Source organism: Strongylocentrotus purpuratus, unplaced genomic scaffold (assembly GCF_000002235.5).
Source record: "Strongylocentrotus purpuratus isolate Spur 01 unplaced genomic scaffold, Spur_5.0 spur5_scaffold_11, whole genome shotgun sequence".
Classification (NCBI taxonomy): domain Eukaryota; kingdom Metazoa; phylum Echinodermata; class Echinoidea; order Camarodonta; family Strongylocentrotidae; genus Strongylocentrotus; species Strongylocentrotus purpuratus.
This window is the reverse complement of record NW_022145596.1, coordinates 4,512,565-4,530,400: the sequence shown is the minus strand read 5'-3', so window position 1 is coordinate 4,530,400 and position 17,836 is coordinate 4,512,565. Positions and strand designations below refer to the sequence as shown.

General features: G+C 38.3%; 1 protein-coding gene across 1 annotated transcript; it reads left to right on the top strand.

The window, feature by feature from the left end:
• The first annotated feature begins 9 nt into the window (after positions 1 to 9).
• Positions 10 to 17,799, top strand: LOC575790 (arginine--tRNA ligase, cytoplasmic). Its single transcript, XM_030980424.1, has 15 exons — positions 10 to 343; positions 1,910 to 2,053; positions 2,436 to 2,627; positions 3,775 to 3,864; positions 4,039 to 4,264; positions 5,041 to 5,177; positions 6,295 to 6,424; positions 7,385 to 7,492; positions 8,992 to 9,170; positions 10,661 to 10,770; positions 12,921 to 13,026; positions 13,861 to 13,974; positions 14,622 to 14,680; positions 15,291 to 15,538; positions 16,239 to 17,799. Exons 1-15 carry the CDS (start codon positions 299 to 301, stop codon positions 16,346 to 16,348), a joined length of 1,998 nt encoding a protein of 665 aa, XP_030836284.1. The 5' UTR covers positions 10 to 298; the 3' UTR covers positions 16,349 to 17,799.
• The last annotated feature ends 37 nt before the right edge of the window (positions 17,800 to 17,836 follow it).

Here is a 17,836-nt window from a genome sequence, read left to right as displayed (position 1 = left end):
GCCGGTTTGAGCGCACATGTAGGTAGGTACGTGTAGGCGCGGCAGAACCAACACATATTTGAGCTTATGGGGCTGAGGCGCGCTGTTGCAACACATTCACTGGGTATTTCACCGTACTTCTACTTCTACTACTTGTCAAAGCCTGTTCAGCATCTAGACAAGGGTGATCTTTGCCGAAGGTGGACGGCTTGTGTAAATTTGTGCCGAAATATATACAAATCCGTAACGTTTTTGCACTGCTACTTTATTTTGAAGATTAAGAAGAACAGCCTGGAAGATTAAGAAGAACAGATAAAGAATGGACAGCCTGGTTGAAAAGTTGACATCTCGAGCCTCTCAACAAGTAAGACTAAGAGTCCTCTTATTATAGTCTAGATCTAACTTTTAGGCCTAACGTTAGACCTAGATCTAAACCTAGATCTAACTTAAAGTTAGAATCTAGTCTAACTTTTAAACACTTCTTTAAAAAAAAAAAAAAATTGGGTGCTTGTTCAGGAGCCTATCCAAAATTTGACCTGTTACTCCGGCGTATAGATCTAGGTCTAGATACCAACCCTACCAAAACATAAAAGTAAATATTAAGTAGATCTCTATCCTAGATCTAAATGTCCAAATAAAGATCATGACTTAAAAGTCGTTAGACCTAGATCTAACTTGTTAGATCTATGTTTATTACCTGTTTTGTGTCAATTTTCTTGTTATTTTTGGAGTATTTTCAGTAGGGGCGCTGGTCCAAGAATGAGGATCGTCCTCATAAACGAGGAATGCGGAAGGGCGCGCGCTTGTGTGAAGTTATCTACCGTAATGAGGATCTGAGATATCACGGTAGATAACTTCACACAGGCGCGCCTAGAGAAAGTCCAGAGTGAATAGGGAATATGAATGATTATGATTAGTCGTGCACTTTATAATTCAATGCTCTATCTATAGTACTAAGTACTAGTTGGGCAGGGCAGCACGGCTTGACATGTGACCTTTGACTAGACCGAAAACTTCAGTCTCTCTAGTCATCGGTTGTTCACCTGAGACTACGTCTGGCTCCACTAGACCTCCGATTATAGAGACTGAAGTATGGCCTATCGGGACTGTACGGGACTGTGCGGAACAAATGGTTCGGTTCGACCGGACCGCGATGAATGAGATATGCAACGAGATTTTCACTCTTTACATCCTCATAACTGCTGCAATTATAATAAAAATTAAAAATAACATATATATAGCTTATTTGACTTACGATAGCTTGCTCATTTACATCCTAAATTAATGATTAATCCGAGAAAGTCTCGTCGTCAACATTATCCGTCTTGGTGTTAGTTGATGAATATTCATTTTTTCTTTTCGAACGTCCAATAGCTACCGTAGCTACGTACGAGTCAGCCCGGCTTGACCAACGAACTCCCACGAAACGAGTGCTCTGATTGGCCATTTGGCTATGTTTTGGTAGGTTGACCCGGAAATATTTTGGCCGCCGGGTCATATAGCCCTATGTTCGAGTAAATGAACGTACTGTTTCACAGTTCTGAGATACAAATTGGATAATTCATATAAGTAAGTCCGTAAATTATACATTTAATATTAAGTTATCAAATTTTGATAACTGCAATTAGGACAAATGACATACCGACCTAATTTACATCTGATATAGAAATCAGAAAATTAGATCTAAATAAAGAAAATCGGGGAGGAAATGTTTTGAACGAAAAGATGTACATTGTTGGCTCTAGCTACCCCCACGGTACGAGATCTCTGGGTTACCATCTGTATTGGGGAATGTCAACAAATGTCAGTTTTATTAAAGAAATGACCCAAATCAGATGGTTATTTCTGTCTAACCTTTGACCTGCTGTATGATTGTTGACCGCATATGCTTCCTGTTCAAACTTCCATCCAAACAATGCTTTCTCTACAGGAGTCTCAAATTGCCGAGCTGAAGCAACAGATTCAAGAGCTTCAGAATGGTGGCGTTGAGGATTGGGAGCAGGTTCCTCCAGAACTTGAGAAACTCCAGACGGAGAATCAGAAGCTCAAGTACCGCATTTCGCATCTAAAGAGGGTAGACTTATATAGTTAAATTCATTTTCATCAAAGACAAGAATCTTTTTTGTTTACACCTAGACTACTGTTCGATTCAAAATTGAATACAAAATATTTAATTGTTCTTTATAGGTAATAAAAAAAATTACCCAGAATGTTCAAGGCCATAAGTATGTTATCTGCTGAATGATTTGGGTTCAAAGTTGTAATGTCAAATCTTGCTTGCAGGGCCCCCCAAGAGAAAAGTAAAATATAATAAAATCATTTTTCTTGTATGAACAGCGATTGACTTGAAATCTAATGACATTGGGAAAAATCCTTTTCAAATAAATGGGAACAATAATAAAAGTTCATAGTATATTAAGTTTTTTAATGGATATCATCTGTTAAATTGTTATCAGAGCATTGTCGAGGAGGAGTCCCAAGGTGGCGATGCAGCTGGAAACAATGTATGCGGCAAGCTAACTGAGATCTTCAGGACTGCCCTTCGTGTTGCGTACCCAGCCCTCACCAATGCCCCTGTCGCAGTACAGCCCAGCCAGGTGGAGAAGTTTGGAGACTACCAGTGCAACAGTGCAATGATCATTGCTCAGGTATTAAAAGGTTAATAGTTCACTGTCATGACTCATGATTGCCATGATGCTGCATTTTGAATAGGGAGGATGAGGTTTGCAAGTTTAGGCATCATACATGTATGTCCTTCTTTCTTTCTTTTTTCTCTCTCTCTCTCTCTCCCCTCTTCCTTTCTCTCTCTCCTCTTCCTTTCTCTCTCTCTCTCTCTCCCCCACTCCTTTCTCTCTCTCTTCTTCCTCATGAAGATACAGTTAACAATTAAATTATTCACACCCGTACCAAGTTTCGTTATTCTTTAAGTACCGTAATTAACGTTGTATAAACCGCCCTCGTGTATTAACCGCTCCCCTCTTTTTCGCCCTTTAAAAAAAATTAAAAAAAAAAAAATGTTTTTGTTTTTGGCCGAGTCTGTCGGCAGCAAGCCAGGTCCGTGTTAAAAAAACCCACGCGGGAAGGCCTTTCATTTAACTGCGAGGTGCAGCTGAATGTGTAAGATCATTAATGTAAATTAAAAAACAGTAAAGGACCTAGGATAGAACCTTGTGGTACACCGTGTGTAGGAATTATTATTATAAACTACATATTGAGATCTATCAGAAAGATTACCTTTAAACCAAGATGACAGACAAATTTGAGTGTTGTTCTAGTTTCCTAGTGGTGAGTCAACACACCGATTACTGAGCTGGGAGACATTGCCAGGCATAGCGCCAGGTGGAGGGGCATAAATCGAAACTTTAATATTTTTTTTTTTTTTTTTTTTTTTTGTGTACCGTGTATAAACCGCACCCCCGACTTTGAATTTTTTTCGGCGGCAAAAAGGTGCGGTTTATACTCCGTTAATTACGGTATATGAAAAATTGATTCGTTCGATGTTTAAGTCCCTTATACACTATTCCACCTTTCATTATTAAGTTACAAGAATTATGAAAAATATACTTGTCAACTCTCTGTCTGTCTTGATCAGAGTATGTGCATTTTAGCAACTTATGATAGAAAATGTTTAGAAACAAAATAATTCATCCATAACTAAGAATTCTTTATTGCAAATGACAATGTATAAACATGCATTTTCCTTTGGTGTATTTCAAAAATGTTATGAAGAGGTTGAAAATATTAGCCTCTACAAATGTAATATTTGCGTTTGTTTTGTTTACATCCCTCTTACAGCAACTGAAGGCCCAGGGCTCTCCAGTCTCTCCAAGAGTCGTTGCCCAGCAGATCCAAGCAAACATCCCTTCAAATGATGTCATTGAAAAGGTAAATACTTACAAATAATCTCTGTCCAAATTTAGTTTGAATTATTTTGTACATAATCCCATTAGTCACTATTATTGACAAATTGAATTATGTAAATTGAACATATGGCACTCCCTCCACCCCTCATTAGTGACTAATTAAATCAATTTATAACATCTTTATCATCTTCACCAGGTGGATATTGCAGGACCGGGTTTCATCAACATCCACCTCAAGAAATCCTTCATCACCCCCCTCGTCACCGGGATCTTGACCCAAGGGGTGCTTCCTCCACCCCTCAGTAAGAAGAGGAAGGTCGTCATTGACATGTCCTCTCCCAACATCGCCAAGGAGATGCACATAGGTCACCTGAGGTCAACTATCATCGGAGAGAGCATCTCCCGGCTCATGGAGTTCGTAGGTCAGTCTTGAAGGAATCTTGAGCCCATCACACACAATGCAAACTTTGCATTTTTAATATGACTGCATTTGCCATACAACCATCTTAAATGAAGACCTCTTTCATGGTTTCCATATTGATTACATCATTTCCAAATTGATTACATCATTTCCCTATTGATTACATCATTTCCCTATTGATTACATCAATTACCTATTGATTACATCATTTCCCTATTGATTTCATCATTTCCCTATTGATTACATCAGTTACCTATTGATTACATCATTTCCCTATTGATTACATCATTTCCCTATTGATTACATCATTTCCCTATTGATTACATTAGTTACCTATTGATTACATCATTTCCCTATTGATTACATCAATTACCTATTGATTACATCATTTCCCTATTGATTACATCATTTCCCTATTGATTACATCATTTCCCTATTGATTACATTAGTTACCTATTGATTACATCATTTCCCTATTGATTACATTAGTTACCTATTGATTGCATCATTTCCCTATTGATTACATCATTTCCCTATTGATTACATCAATTACCTATTGATTACATCATTTCCCTATTGATTACATCATTTCCAAATTGATTACATCATTTCCCTATTGATTACATTAGTTACCTATTGATTACATCATTTCCCTATTGATTACATCAATTACCTTTTGATTACATCATTTCCCTATTGATTACATTAGTTACCTATTGATTGCATCATTTCCCTATTGATTACATCATTTCCCTCTGCGATCTCTCCATGTTTAAGGACATGATGTGTTGAAGGTAAACCATCTTGGAGACTGGGGCACTCAGTTTGGCATGCTCATCACCCATCTTGCCGATCAGTTTCCTAACTATCTCAACGAGTCTCCTCCCATCCAGGACCTTCAGAAGTTTTACAAGGTATTTATTGTGTGTGTGTGTGCCCGCTAAAAGCATAGCGATATGGTATTGTAGAGATTCAAAGAGATGTAAATATTGTAGGTTCAATCCCGGGTATTAAAGGGGGATGGGCCCTCTATAAAGCAAACAATGCCTAAGCGGTACCCCTTGGTTCCCCCCCCCCCCCCACATGATCCCCTTTTTCTTATGTTAATTGAGAGCTGATTTCATGAGATAACCACCTGTCAGTGACCATGCAGGGAGGTCTAATCCCTCCTGGCCAAACTAGTGCAGACAGGTTTTCAGGTAAATGTGTCCTCCAGCAAAGCATTTTATCTATGTTGCTTTTCTTAACCCAGGGGTTAAATGGCTACTTAGATGAATGCAAATGTATGTGTGGTTATATTAGGATTAGCATGCCTGTGAAATAGTGAGTGGCTAAAGTATTACTCAAAACAAATCTGTGATGAAGGGTATGGCTACAATAGGTATGGTACTTTTACAGAGTATGGTTGAGTGCCTATGCCTATGTGTGCATATGTCCTAATTTTTAGTATCAATATGTATTGGGGGAAAAGCAAGCGAAATGTGCAACTGTTAACTGATTAGCGACATTGCATATGTATCAAATGCTTTATCAATAGTATCCTTAAAGGTATAGACCAGTATTGGAAACGCCCCCCCCCCCCCCCTCTCTCTCAAAAAAAAATGAAATGGAACCTTTTATTACCAATCATGTGAAAGAATATGTTTTGACTAATACGTGATGATACAAATTTTGCCGGGAAACTGCCTACTAATTGATATATTTGGTAAATTATCATATCGATCCGGCCTGGATAGATATCTCGTAGTCCCCCATACATCTTTCTGTGTACAGTGCTTGTAACTTTACCAAGACTGCGCCAAATTTCTTATCATTTTGACGATTCCAGAACCTTGCAGTACACACCAATACTTATGTGCTAGATGATCAACCTAATTTTCTGATCGTTTCCACAACGTTTCTTTCACAATGCAATTGCATGACAAAACTGGTCTATACCTTTAAAGTGTATTGACATAAAGCTCTTCAGTAATTCATGCTTGTTTGATGTATCACAGACTTGATCTCGTTTCTTTGTTTTGTTTGATTCAGGAATCTAAGGTGAGGTTTGATGGAGATGAAGAATTCAAGAAGAGAGCTTACAAGATGGTGGTCAGACTCCAGGGTGGTGAGCCAAGTATCATCAAGGCTTGGGAACTCATCTGTGATATCTCAAAGACAGGTTGGTCAGACTACTCTCTCTCATAATGATAATCCCACCTTCTTGTGTGTGTGTTTTGTGTTTTTTTTGTGGATAATACACATCGAGGGGTCAGTGACACAAAGACGTAACTCTATTTTGGCCATTTTGAAAAAAAGTGGTGTATGTGTCACTGAGCACTTGGACCTTAAGGAGTTAAGTCTATGTTTCACTAGCCTAGGGTGGAGTGAAGTTTTTCTGTTTCCTGAAAAGCCCACATTTTTCTGAACATTTTGATATCAAATACTCATTTTGGCAAAATATGGAGTTACGTCTTTGTGTCACTGAACCCTCAACATAGACAAAGTTGATAATGATAACGATATAAGAGATTTGTAAGGTTCCAAATCCCCTTGAAATCAACTGCTCAATGCGCACTTGACTATTGATGACTTGTGAAATAAAAACAAAAAAGGAATCACATAAAAAGCACATTAATTACTGATTTGTGCAGTCAGATTATTTTGTTAATAAAGATAGGATACCGTTAGTTATATTTCAGGGGGGATGCCATATGTTCAGTCGAAATCATCATATAATATCCCTCCCCCCCCCCCTCCCCCCCTCCCCCCCCCCCCCCCCCCCCCCCACTTCTCCTCCTCCTCCTATTGTTGGGGTAGTAAACATCTCAATGAAGTAATTGTCTTTGGATCCAGGGTTTAGGTCTATGAGAAGTTTCTAGTGGATGGTAATTGCTAGTGATTGGGTAACTTTGTCTCAGATTCTGAAACAAATCCTGAATTTAGCTTGTGCTGCAATCATAATTATAAACCATTAGGTCAGACTTTTTTGAGGCATTCTTGGTCATTTTGAAGCGCAGTTTTTTTAGAGCTTCAATATTACACCATATCACAGACACTGATAACACGTAGGGCCGTGCATTTCAGATTTAACATTGTTAAACGATGCCTTTAAAGTGATTTTTCATGCTTTTTCTTTCAGAATTCAACAAGATCTACGCCCGTCTTGATGTGAAGAATCTAATCCCAAGAGGAGAGTCCTTCTATCAAGAGAGGATGAATGTGGTGGTGCAGAAGCTGGAGGCAGGAGGTAAGATCCTTCCCTTGGATAGGATGTTCAATGGAGGCCCCGCGTACAGGAGAGGCACCACCCTTGCACGTTAAGAACCCACTGCACTGATCGTATAAAAGTAGGGGGAAACCCCGGTGTAGAGGTTCACCTGCACACCCCAACCAGGCCGAGTATATAATGCATCTGCAAGAATCTTCAGTATTGAAGGAGGCAGATTATCTTGAAGAAGAAGAAAAAAAATGCTATTTTGCTTCATTATTTGACTGTATGCGGGTGGGTGCCATGGTGACAGCTTGCGACTCTTGAAAAATCATGATCTGAAAAAGTTCTTGAAATAAAGCTCACTTTTTTTAAACCATGTTGCAATTTTCACATTTTAGGAGCGGGACTGCCGGTAAGATCGCCAAAATGTGACATTTTATTGCATAGTTGATACACATAAACTTAAATGTACTTGGGTGTATAAACAAAAAAACTGTCTATAGTGGCCACTTTCCCTTTGGTGCCCGCTTTAGACAGGTTTTTTACTGTATTTTGCTTGTAAAAGTGTTGCAGTATCAGAGGTCTATGAAGAGAGGGCTATGGGCCGTCAGCCTCCCTCCTATGAATTTGGAAAATACCAATATTAGGCAGCAAGCTAGCCCTTATTTCAAGAAAAAGTTACTATGTCATAATAGATTATCAAAAACAGAAATATTAATATTCAGGGAAGTAGTGACAGGTACACTATCCGCACTCAGAAAAAATTGGGCTTGTACACCCATGAGATAGTTCAAGCCCATTAAATCACACTTTATATATATATGGTGATAGTCATCTACAAAGATTGTATATGTTGTTTTAATGTTTCAAACAATCAGTGTAATTTAGGATTATTCATTCATTTATATAATATTGACTGGCCTTGAGGGGTATATCAGAAATGTTGACCAAGCTCAGATCATATTGCCCCGAGTCGAAAGACGAGGGCAATATGGTCTTAGCGCGGTCAATATTTCTGATATCCCCCGAAAGTAAAGCCAGTCAATATTTTTATTGTTATCCAAATCAGACATCTAGAGCAAATACAGACATCCACCATGACAATCTCAAGAACTGAACAAACTTTGTCGAACCAACACTGTGCATCCAGTGCTTGACAAAATTTTCGATACACTACAGTGTGTATTTGGTGTGATTATTACGTCACAATAGAGTGCGCGCAAAGTGCGCAGGTTCTCGTACGCATAATATTAATAGATGCGCAATGAAAATGCGAGACCGTGGAAAATACCAAGGTATATTTTCACTCGTCTCTACACGCAAAGTCAATACGCGCAGGGAGACCAAGGAAAATACAAAGAATATACCCCTCCGTTCCCACTGCTAGTGAAAACTAGGGCAATACGGTTTTGTAAATGACCAGCTCAGATGTCTGATACGGGTAATAATATTCATTATTCGGTCATTACCAGAAATCAAAGTTACCCTTAAACGTAGCCCTCCAATTAATTGATACCTTTCTTTTTTTCCTGTAGGACACTTGGAGTTTGACGACGGCAGAAAGATCATGTTCACCCCTGACAGCGCAGTGCCTCTGACTATTGTCAAGTCTGACGGAGGCTACACCTACGACACGTCGGACATGGCTACCCTCTACCAAAGAGTGCATGAGGATAAGGGTGAAAGGCTCATATATGTGGTGGACGCGGGGCAGGTGAGTGAAGAGAATTGTGGATTTCAGGACCCCGTAACACAAAGATGACTTCCTGATAGACTGCTACTTTGTAATTGACCATGATGTACAATAAATTGATTGTATATGGTCTGATTGATTGACCGATGAGTCGTACAATCGATTGACCGATGAGGCGTACAATCGATTGATTGACCGATGAGTCGTACAATCGATTGACCGATGAGTCGTACAATCGATTGATTGACCGATGAGATGTGCAATCGATTGACCGACAGGTCGTGCAATCGGGTGATCGACGGGTCATGCAATCCGGTGACCGACGGGTCGTGCAATCCGGTGACCGACGAGTCGTTCAATCCGTTGACCAATGAGTCGTACGATCAATTGCTAAGCTTTGTGTTACAGGGCCATGGTTGTGGTGGCAAGTATAATTCAGATGAGTCTGACCTATGACCATAAATTGCTGTAACTATGAATCTGTTCATGAAAATGAGGAATTGATTTCAAATAGAGAAATTTTGTGTGTTTTCATTTTGTTGCAGAATTATAGTGATTGGTACATGACATTTGGTGCCCAATTAATCAGGAAATGTGTTGACTGAGCTCTGTGTTATAAGATACAGAAATGTGACGACTATAACAGTTTACGTCACCATAAAAAAAGCCGCTGTTTTGCCGCATCCTGTAGGCAGGATTCAAACCTGGCCTGAAATTAGGCTCTCACAATCTTGCTCAACTTAGGGTCTGATTTTAAAGCCTACATGTATGTCAGGGCAACTTTGTTATGCTAATTAGATACCACATGCCCTAAATTTGTCCTCTTTTCAAATTGTTAGGCACGCACCAAGGTATTTCTTTTTCTGAATGTACTAGCAAGGCTGGTTTAGTTAATACACTTGTCATTCTGCAGCTGGCTTGAGTAGAAATAGAGAAAGAGATAGAGAGAGAGAGGGGGGGGCGTTATGTTAATTAGATACCAGGTGCTCTACATTTGTGTTCATCTTTGTTCTATTCAAACTGCATTGTCAGGCATGCACTAAGGTATTTTTGTCAGATATGTACTAGCAGGGCTGGTTGAGTGAATGCGCGGGTCAGTCTACAACAAGCTTTGTACAGAGACCGTAGACTGTTATAGTGCTAGGGCAGCTCTGGTCAGAGCCACACCCGATACCAGTACATATAGCCAACAGTTGCATGTCATTCATAGCCATGTGCTGAAGGTGCTTACAACGGCCATTTCCCTTGGGCCTCTTCGTTTTCCAGAGAGTCAATCAATGACTGGGTCATTTCTCACCCATGGCTCTTCATTTTCTACTTATTGGTTGCAATTTGAGAAGGATGCAGCAGCTTTCTTGTAGATACTATTAATGCCTTCATATATTTAACACTTCATATTAATGCTTACAAATGCTGTTATATCAATGTTAGCACATGAATTATGTTATTATATTATTGTTATTACATGAATAACTCATTTCCTACTCCAAATTTCCTTTGTATGACTACAGGCAACTCATTTTGATGCCATCTTCAGTGGATGTCGCAAGCTTGGATGGTATGATCCCAACAACGTCAGGATAGAGCATGTCAGCTTTGGTGTAGTCTTGGGAGAGGACAAGTAAGACTATATTACTCTATTAAAAAGATGCTTTTGTATTTTCCATTTGGGTAAGAGTTCCTTTTGCACCCCCCCCCCCTTACCACGAAATTGAAAAAAAAATATATAACTATTAATAATATAGTATATAAAATAGGTTGCTTGTTAAGTTTATGTGTCGTGTGTGCGTCTCACTCATTTGCCGTTTAATCTGCCACCACCACAAATTTTCAATGTTATTAGTGTGAGCTCCGGTGACAGGATCTACAAAGTTGATGCTGTGGTTAATAGTGAGATGCTGGAAACCTACTGCTCCGAGATTGTCGTAAGCTTTCCAACAATCACTAATTACTGTTGTGCCTGGTTTGATGTGCTGAAGTATAATCGGTTCAAGTGTGGCCCTATCTCGCTTGTTATTTGGCAATGCGACAAGAAAAGTTTGTCGGGTTTCACGGCATATGCCCCCAACACCCACTGTCCTTCGACAAATCTCCCGCGATTGTATTTGGTTTTGCCGAATTTAGATTCGTCTATTGGTTAGTTGGTTAGTGTGCAGTTTTGTCTCCAGCGACCACCGACAGACTTCACTACAGTATGAAAAATAATCCGCTATGGTCTCCTTAGATGTTGTCAAAACGTTGCTATTATCAGAGTCACTATCCGCTGATGAAATACTTGTTTCATACAGTTTGTTTATATGGCATTTGATGAATAAAACCGTACACTAATAACAAACTTTTGCGAAGAGACAAATTACTGTTTCCAAACCAAGTATCTTTGCGACTTGATATTTGGTTTTTGGATTTCTGCTTACAAGTCTTCCTATTGCACTGAAACCTGCGCTCTGCGCAAGATCTTCCGGCACGCTTCATGCTGTAGATTTTTAAAAATTTAGTTTTACAATTTGGGCAAGACGCTTCTCTACCTATAAGTCCCAATTCTTGACAATAATCAACTGTAGACTCTTTGTTGGAAATAAAAGAACAAAATAAAATCCTCATAAGATATAATACTATTAAAGCCAAACTAAATAAAACTGCCTATAATCACAACAATTGCTACAAAAACCACGAACAAATGAAAATTATAATAATCTACATGTACATTTTCAAAAATGATACAAAAATAAATCAAATACACTTTCAGCAACAAATCTATATCGACATGAACAACATATTAAATACGAGTACTATTCAAGCTGATTTGATCTGTATTTGTTGTATGTTGGAGGCTTGGGGAATGTAAATCAATCAATCTATTATATAAACTAGTATGCTTAGCATTGGGTCTACTTACTTTTGATCTCGGAGTTAAGCGACCACTTCCCGGATATTTTAACACGTTTTTTATTATGGCACGTTTCTTCACTGGCAATTCAATAATCTGTTGTCTCGTCTTTTCATCTGTCACGTTGGAATTAACATTAAGCCGAAAAAATGGGCCCCATCGGCATCGCCACGTGCAGCCGATCCGGCTCTCTCTAGGCCTCCTCCAGCCGCTGATATGGTAACTGCCTCCATAACCATACCTGATATGACTTTGTCACCTTGTCTTTTACTTGCACTGAACTTTCCAGCAACCACAATTTTAATTCAATTCAATTAAATTAAATTCATTTTATTTTCACATTGATATTGACATTGACATTTGATAAAAATCACAATAACACACATTTCCAATATGCAGTCAATCCCAACAAATAACACAACAGAATAGAAGTACCAAAATGTGGGGGGACAAACAAAGGCCTATCAAAGGCTTGTCCCCAAACTATTAATAGTACACCCACGACAATTTTGATAGTACAGGACAAATTTGAGACAGTAATTTTTCGTAATGCACGTGCTCAAACTATGATATGCTCATGGACCCTACTACCGATGGACTAATAATGAGTCTTTCTTTGATCACATGACCACCGCCACCTGATAATGTGTATGTTGATGAGGACATTCATTTGACGCGACAATGTTGATTATGTAATCACGCATCATCACAGACAAAAGAACCTTTTACATTTCTTCAGATTCTTTTTGCTGGGCTAGGGCCCAGAGTGTAGTTTCAGGAAAAGTTAAATTCTGTTAAAAAGTAAGCATGAAACTACATCATTTTTGTATACAAAAGATTTGTAAGTGTTTACAAAAAAAATGCAATCTTTTCTTCAATTCCAGGAAGAAGTTCAAGACCCGCTCCGGAGATGTAGTTAAACTGGTATCGCTCCTGGATGAAGGATTGAGGCGATCATTGGAAACACTCAAGGAGAAGGGTAGAGATAAGGTACAGTCAAACCTGCTTTTAATAGCGACCACCTGTATAGAAAGACCACATGTTTGTTGCCCTCAGGCAGAGGTTCTCATTGAAATGAGTCTGTAGAACCTGCATATATTAAGACCACTTTCCTCAAATTCCTACATGTCAGAGATTACATTTCTTGAAAAAAAAATCAAGGTCAAATGATCCACAAGGTCAATTTCAAGGTCAAATCTTAGGTCAATAGGTCAAAGTACTCCAACATGTACCAATCTTCTGGAGGATTCAAAGCAATAAGCCAGTTCATAAACACTATATTCGCATGGGCAGATAAAGGTCATTTTTTTCCAAATTGTAAAACCCATCGAGACGAATCATGAAAATTATGCAATCAGTATTTATTTATGCACCGACAGTACATTTATCTGATACACAGGTGGAAGTATTCTTCTCAAGAGTCGAACAAAAGGTATTCTGGAAGCACCTCCATCACTTCAGCAGTGATTATTCTAAAATTCACAAGTGGGACATATCTATCGTTTAAAAGTTATGTGGATTTTTTAAAGGTCATGCATACCGAAGCTATTTACAAACTGGCTTATTTTGCAGGTTAAAAGTGCATGCATTATTAGTCCAACTTAACTGGAACACACATGTGGCCTTATGTCATCCCTAGCGGTGTTTTGGGAGGACAAAAATTAAATTTGTAGGTTGAAAGTATTTATTCATATATTTATTTCCCTTTTTGAGGGGAGGGGGGGGGGGGGATTTGCTCTTGGCATGTTTTTTTTGGGTTCACCATGCTTTAGCACCTTGGATGGTATAAACTGATGTAACCCGACGATATTCCAATATTTTCAGGTACTGACGGCTGAAGAACTCAAAGCAGCCCAGGAGTCTGTAGCTTATGGATGCATCAAGTACGCTGACCTTAGCCATCGTAGGACCAACGACTACATCTTCTCATTCGATAAGGTAAAGCAAATTGGCAACCTTTCAGATTTTTATTTTCAAAATGAAGGAAAACCCCATCTTCTGAAGAATGAAAACTTTCAGAAACTGCACAATTTTAAATTAAACCTGCTTTAGTGACCACCTGTCTATAAAGCCCTTGAAACATGTAATAAAGGAACCTGTCTCCAAAGACCACTTTTTGTGTTTCCCTTGGGCGGTCGCTATAGACAGGTTTGACTGTACTAGGCAACTTTAAGCAAATACATGTTGTGGTCTAGTGGTTAAGTCACTGGACTGAATCATGATGTTTGGGGTTCAAGTTCCTGCCACAGCACCGACATCCTTTGACACGATCCTAATCTCAGTTTACATCGTGTTCCCTTTATTCAAATGCTAGAAATGGGTTGGATAAGTGCAGGTTATCAATACTAATTTCTTTGAGGATTTGTATTATGTACTAATTTACTGCTGTATATACTGCATATTCCTTGAACAGGAGGAGTGCCCTTTTCAACCAAAATCTAGCAACAAGCTTGTCTCATGTAGCAACAGTCCTAGTGCAAAGTAGATTTCCTCCATAAAAATGCTATCCATATGATTATAAAAATCCATAAATTTGAAAACACAAGTTTATTGAGATGTTTATGTTTTGTTCATTTTGTGCTTAGATGTTGGAAGACAAGGGGAATACGGCCGTCTATCTTCTCTATGCTTACACCAGGATCAGGTGAGTTTGTTGGTTGAAATCATCTTTATTAAAGTGACATTACAGGCCCTCAGCAGATAAAATATATTTTCTCATGCTTGGATGAATTTTTGTCCTAGTTTTGTGATATGCAGTGAAGTGGCACGCAATGAAATGAAAATCATTGCTCCAAGTTTGCATATAGTTCGTGAAATTAAGTCACAACAATTTTCTGGCACACCCGTTCATTTACTTCCCTCATTCTCCTGCATTGGCAAACTGTGCCATTTGTTGAAAAATTGCCCCATCTTTTTCATCCAATTTTGCAGACACCGTCTTGGTCTACCGCTAGTTTTTTTTCTCTCTCGGCTCTTTTTTCTTTACCACTGTATTTAGTATTCACATCATTCTATCCCCCTCTCTCTCTCTCCTTTGTACATTTATCTCTCCTTATCTCTTTACTATTACGTGTGTAGGCCTCCTGATTCAATGTAGGATTCTTTTGTTTATACCATGTTTATTTTTAACATAATAATATTAATAATGAATGTTCTAGTTGTATGAAAGTTGTCATGAAAGGTTTTTCTGGAGACCCGTGTATGGTTCTTGTATAGCATTTTTCAAAGAGAATTGTTTTGCTTCCAATCTACAGGTCGATCTCTAGGAAAGCCGAGGTGCTGGCCGAGACCCTGAAGGAGGCTGCCAAGACCACGTCCATCCCCGTCGAGCACCCCAAGGAATGGAAGCTAGCAAAGTGCCTTGCAAGGTTCCCTGAGGTCATCTCCCGCACGCTGGACGACCTCTTCATCCATGGCATCTGTGATTATCTGTACGAGGTGGCCAACACGTTCACAGAGTTCTACGAAGTCTGCTATTGCATCGTGAAGAATAAACAGACAGGTACGAATGGTGACCAGGGTTTAGGGTTGGGTATAGTGTACAAAATGCGGAGCAATTGTCCCGAAAGCAAGTGAGAATACTGTGTTATGAGGTAGTAGTTTACAACTCACATGCTGCAACCCATACCAAAATGGTACTCATCTGGGGGCGTTTCACAAAGATCCTAAGTGGAACTTAACTCTAAGTTGGACTTAACAATTATGGAAAGCCGCTAGCGTCTTTGAAAATATTCTGTAAAAGTTAATTTAAATCAATCATATGTTCTTGATGTGGAATTTATGAAAAGTCAAAAATAATTGATTTTCTGCTTTTGAATATATTGTCTTTTAAGGCTAACAAATGGCTCTCCTTTAATGAGTCCAATTTAGAGTAAATTTCTTTGTGAAACCCCCCCCCCCGGTCATGTGAAAAGTTAATAACAGGTCATGGAATTTGCTTCTACCATGTGCGTAAAAGTACTAATAATAACCATTACGGTAGCTAGAATAGAAAGATAATTTTCAGCTTCAGTTTATGTACTCTGGAGAACAACTACACAATCACTATGAATGTGTTGTATTATGTATGAAAATAGAAGGGCCCCATGCCTTTGGACAAAACTCCCACCATTTTTCAGAAAGACATTTGACATAACTCTTGAATTCTTCTGGATTAAATTATTATTATTAACGATGTACATTCTTTCCCATTATAATTGCAGGAGAAATCGAGAGTGTTGACACAGGTCGCCTGCTGCTTTGTGAAGCTACCGCGGCCATCATGGCCAAGTGCTTTGATATTCTAGGACTACACCCTGTGGAGAAGATGTAGAATTTAATGTTTTTGCCATATATTTTTTTCGGGGCTTTATGTAAGGAAAACTAAATCCAAGTAACCCTAAGCTGGTAATATCATTATAGAATATCATGTTTAAAAAATTTCTTGAACTTTCCAAATTTTGTACTTTCCTCCTTTGCCATTTTAATAATAGTCACCAGTTAAATGCATAGCAATAGTTTCTGATCATTTCAGTAATTCATTCAATTGAATGGATATTCTCTAATAACATGGAGTAACACGATGTCTGCCATTTTGCTTAGACAGTTTCATTCCTTATGCAACACCATATCCATTCTATGCAGATCAGTTGATACGTATACCCTCTGAGATCAGTGTTTTAATTAAACTGGCAACTTGCTTGGTAAGAAGGAAACTACAAACTTTGAAAAGGTTGATTTATCAAAATGTGAACTCCCTTTAGGTTTAAATATTACAAAACCGAAATTTGTATTTTGTTGTAGTAATTTTGATATATTTACGATTCTTGCTACATTGTATGACATTCTTCTCTTTTAATCGAGTCAGGGACATCTAATTGTGATGAGTAATATATGCTTTTATCTTGTTTTTTCAGAATCAACCTTTAAACTAAAATAAAACTAAAACCTATTTTGTATCGAGATCCAACCTTTGTTGAAAATAATAGTAACCAAGTAACACATTTGAAATAATTTCTTATAATTATTCTCTTCAAGATTTTGCTCTGAATAGTGAATTCCCATTTAACCTTTCAAAATTACATTGTATCTGTCTGGTTTGGCATACCAAACTAGGAAAACCTATGGCTATACAAAACAAGAATAGATGAAATGATTCATCAGAAAGGGTTGTAGTATAAAGAAAATCTTTTGACGAGAAGAATTTGGTGTCAATTGATATTTCATTAGTAAGCTATGTTTATCAAATTGTGTTGGTTACAAGCAGCCAAAAATTATTGGCAGGATTATGTAAACACACCCTCAATCATGTCTATTGATCTTCAAACTATTCAGACTATTGAAGAAGTTCGGGCGAATAGGGGTGACAACCTTTTTGCCAATGAGTTAGAAGTCATTTAACCCAATAAGCCATAAGTCTTTGTGAAGTGCCTCAATACAAATTATTAAGTCACCTGGTTAGAATAATAATATTTTGATAGTCGGAATGCAAACTGCATATATTAAGTGTTGCTAGGTAGGTCATCCATAATGTTTGACCAACCTGGCAACAATGAATGTATTCATTTTGGTCTATTGAAATACTATTATTCTTATCAGGTGAATGAAATAATTAAAGTGGGACTTCAGTACTTGCCCCCTTTATATAGCCAACAATGATTAAGCTGTCCCCCATTTCTGTCATTCAGAGTGATGTGATAACCACCTGGCCAAACTACTGCAGAGGTTTCTAAAACGCAGTCAGAAATTTTGAATACATTACTATGAAAAATAAAACAAAATTCAGAAAGAACTTGATGCTGTACTTTTCATTTCTTGTACA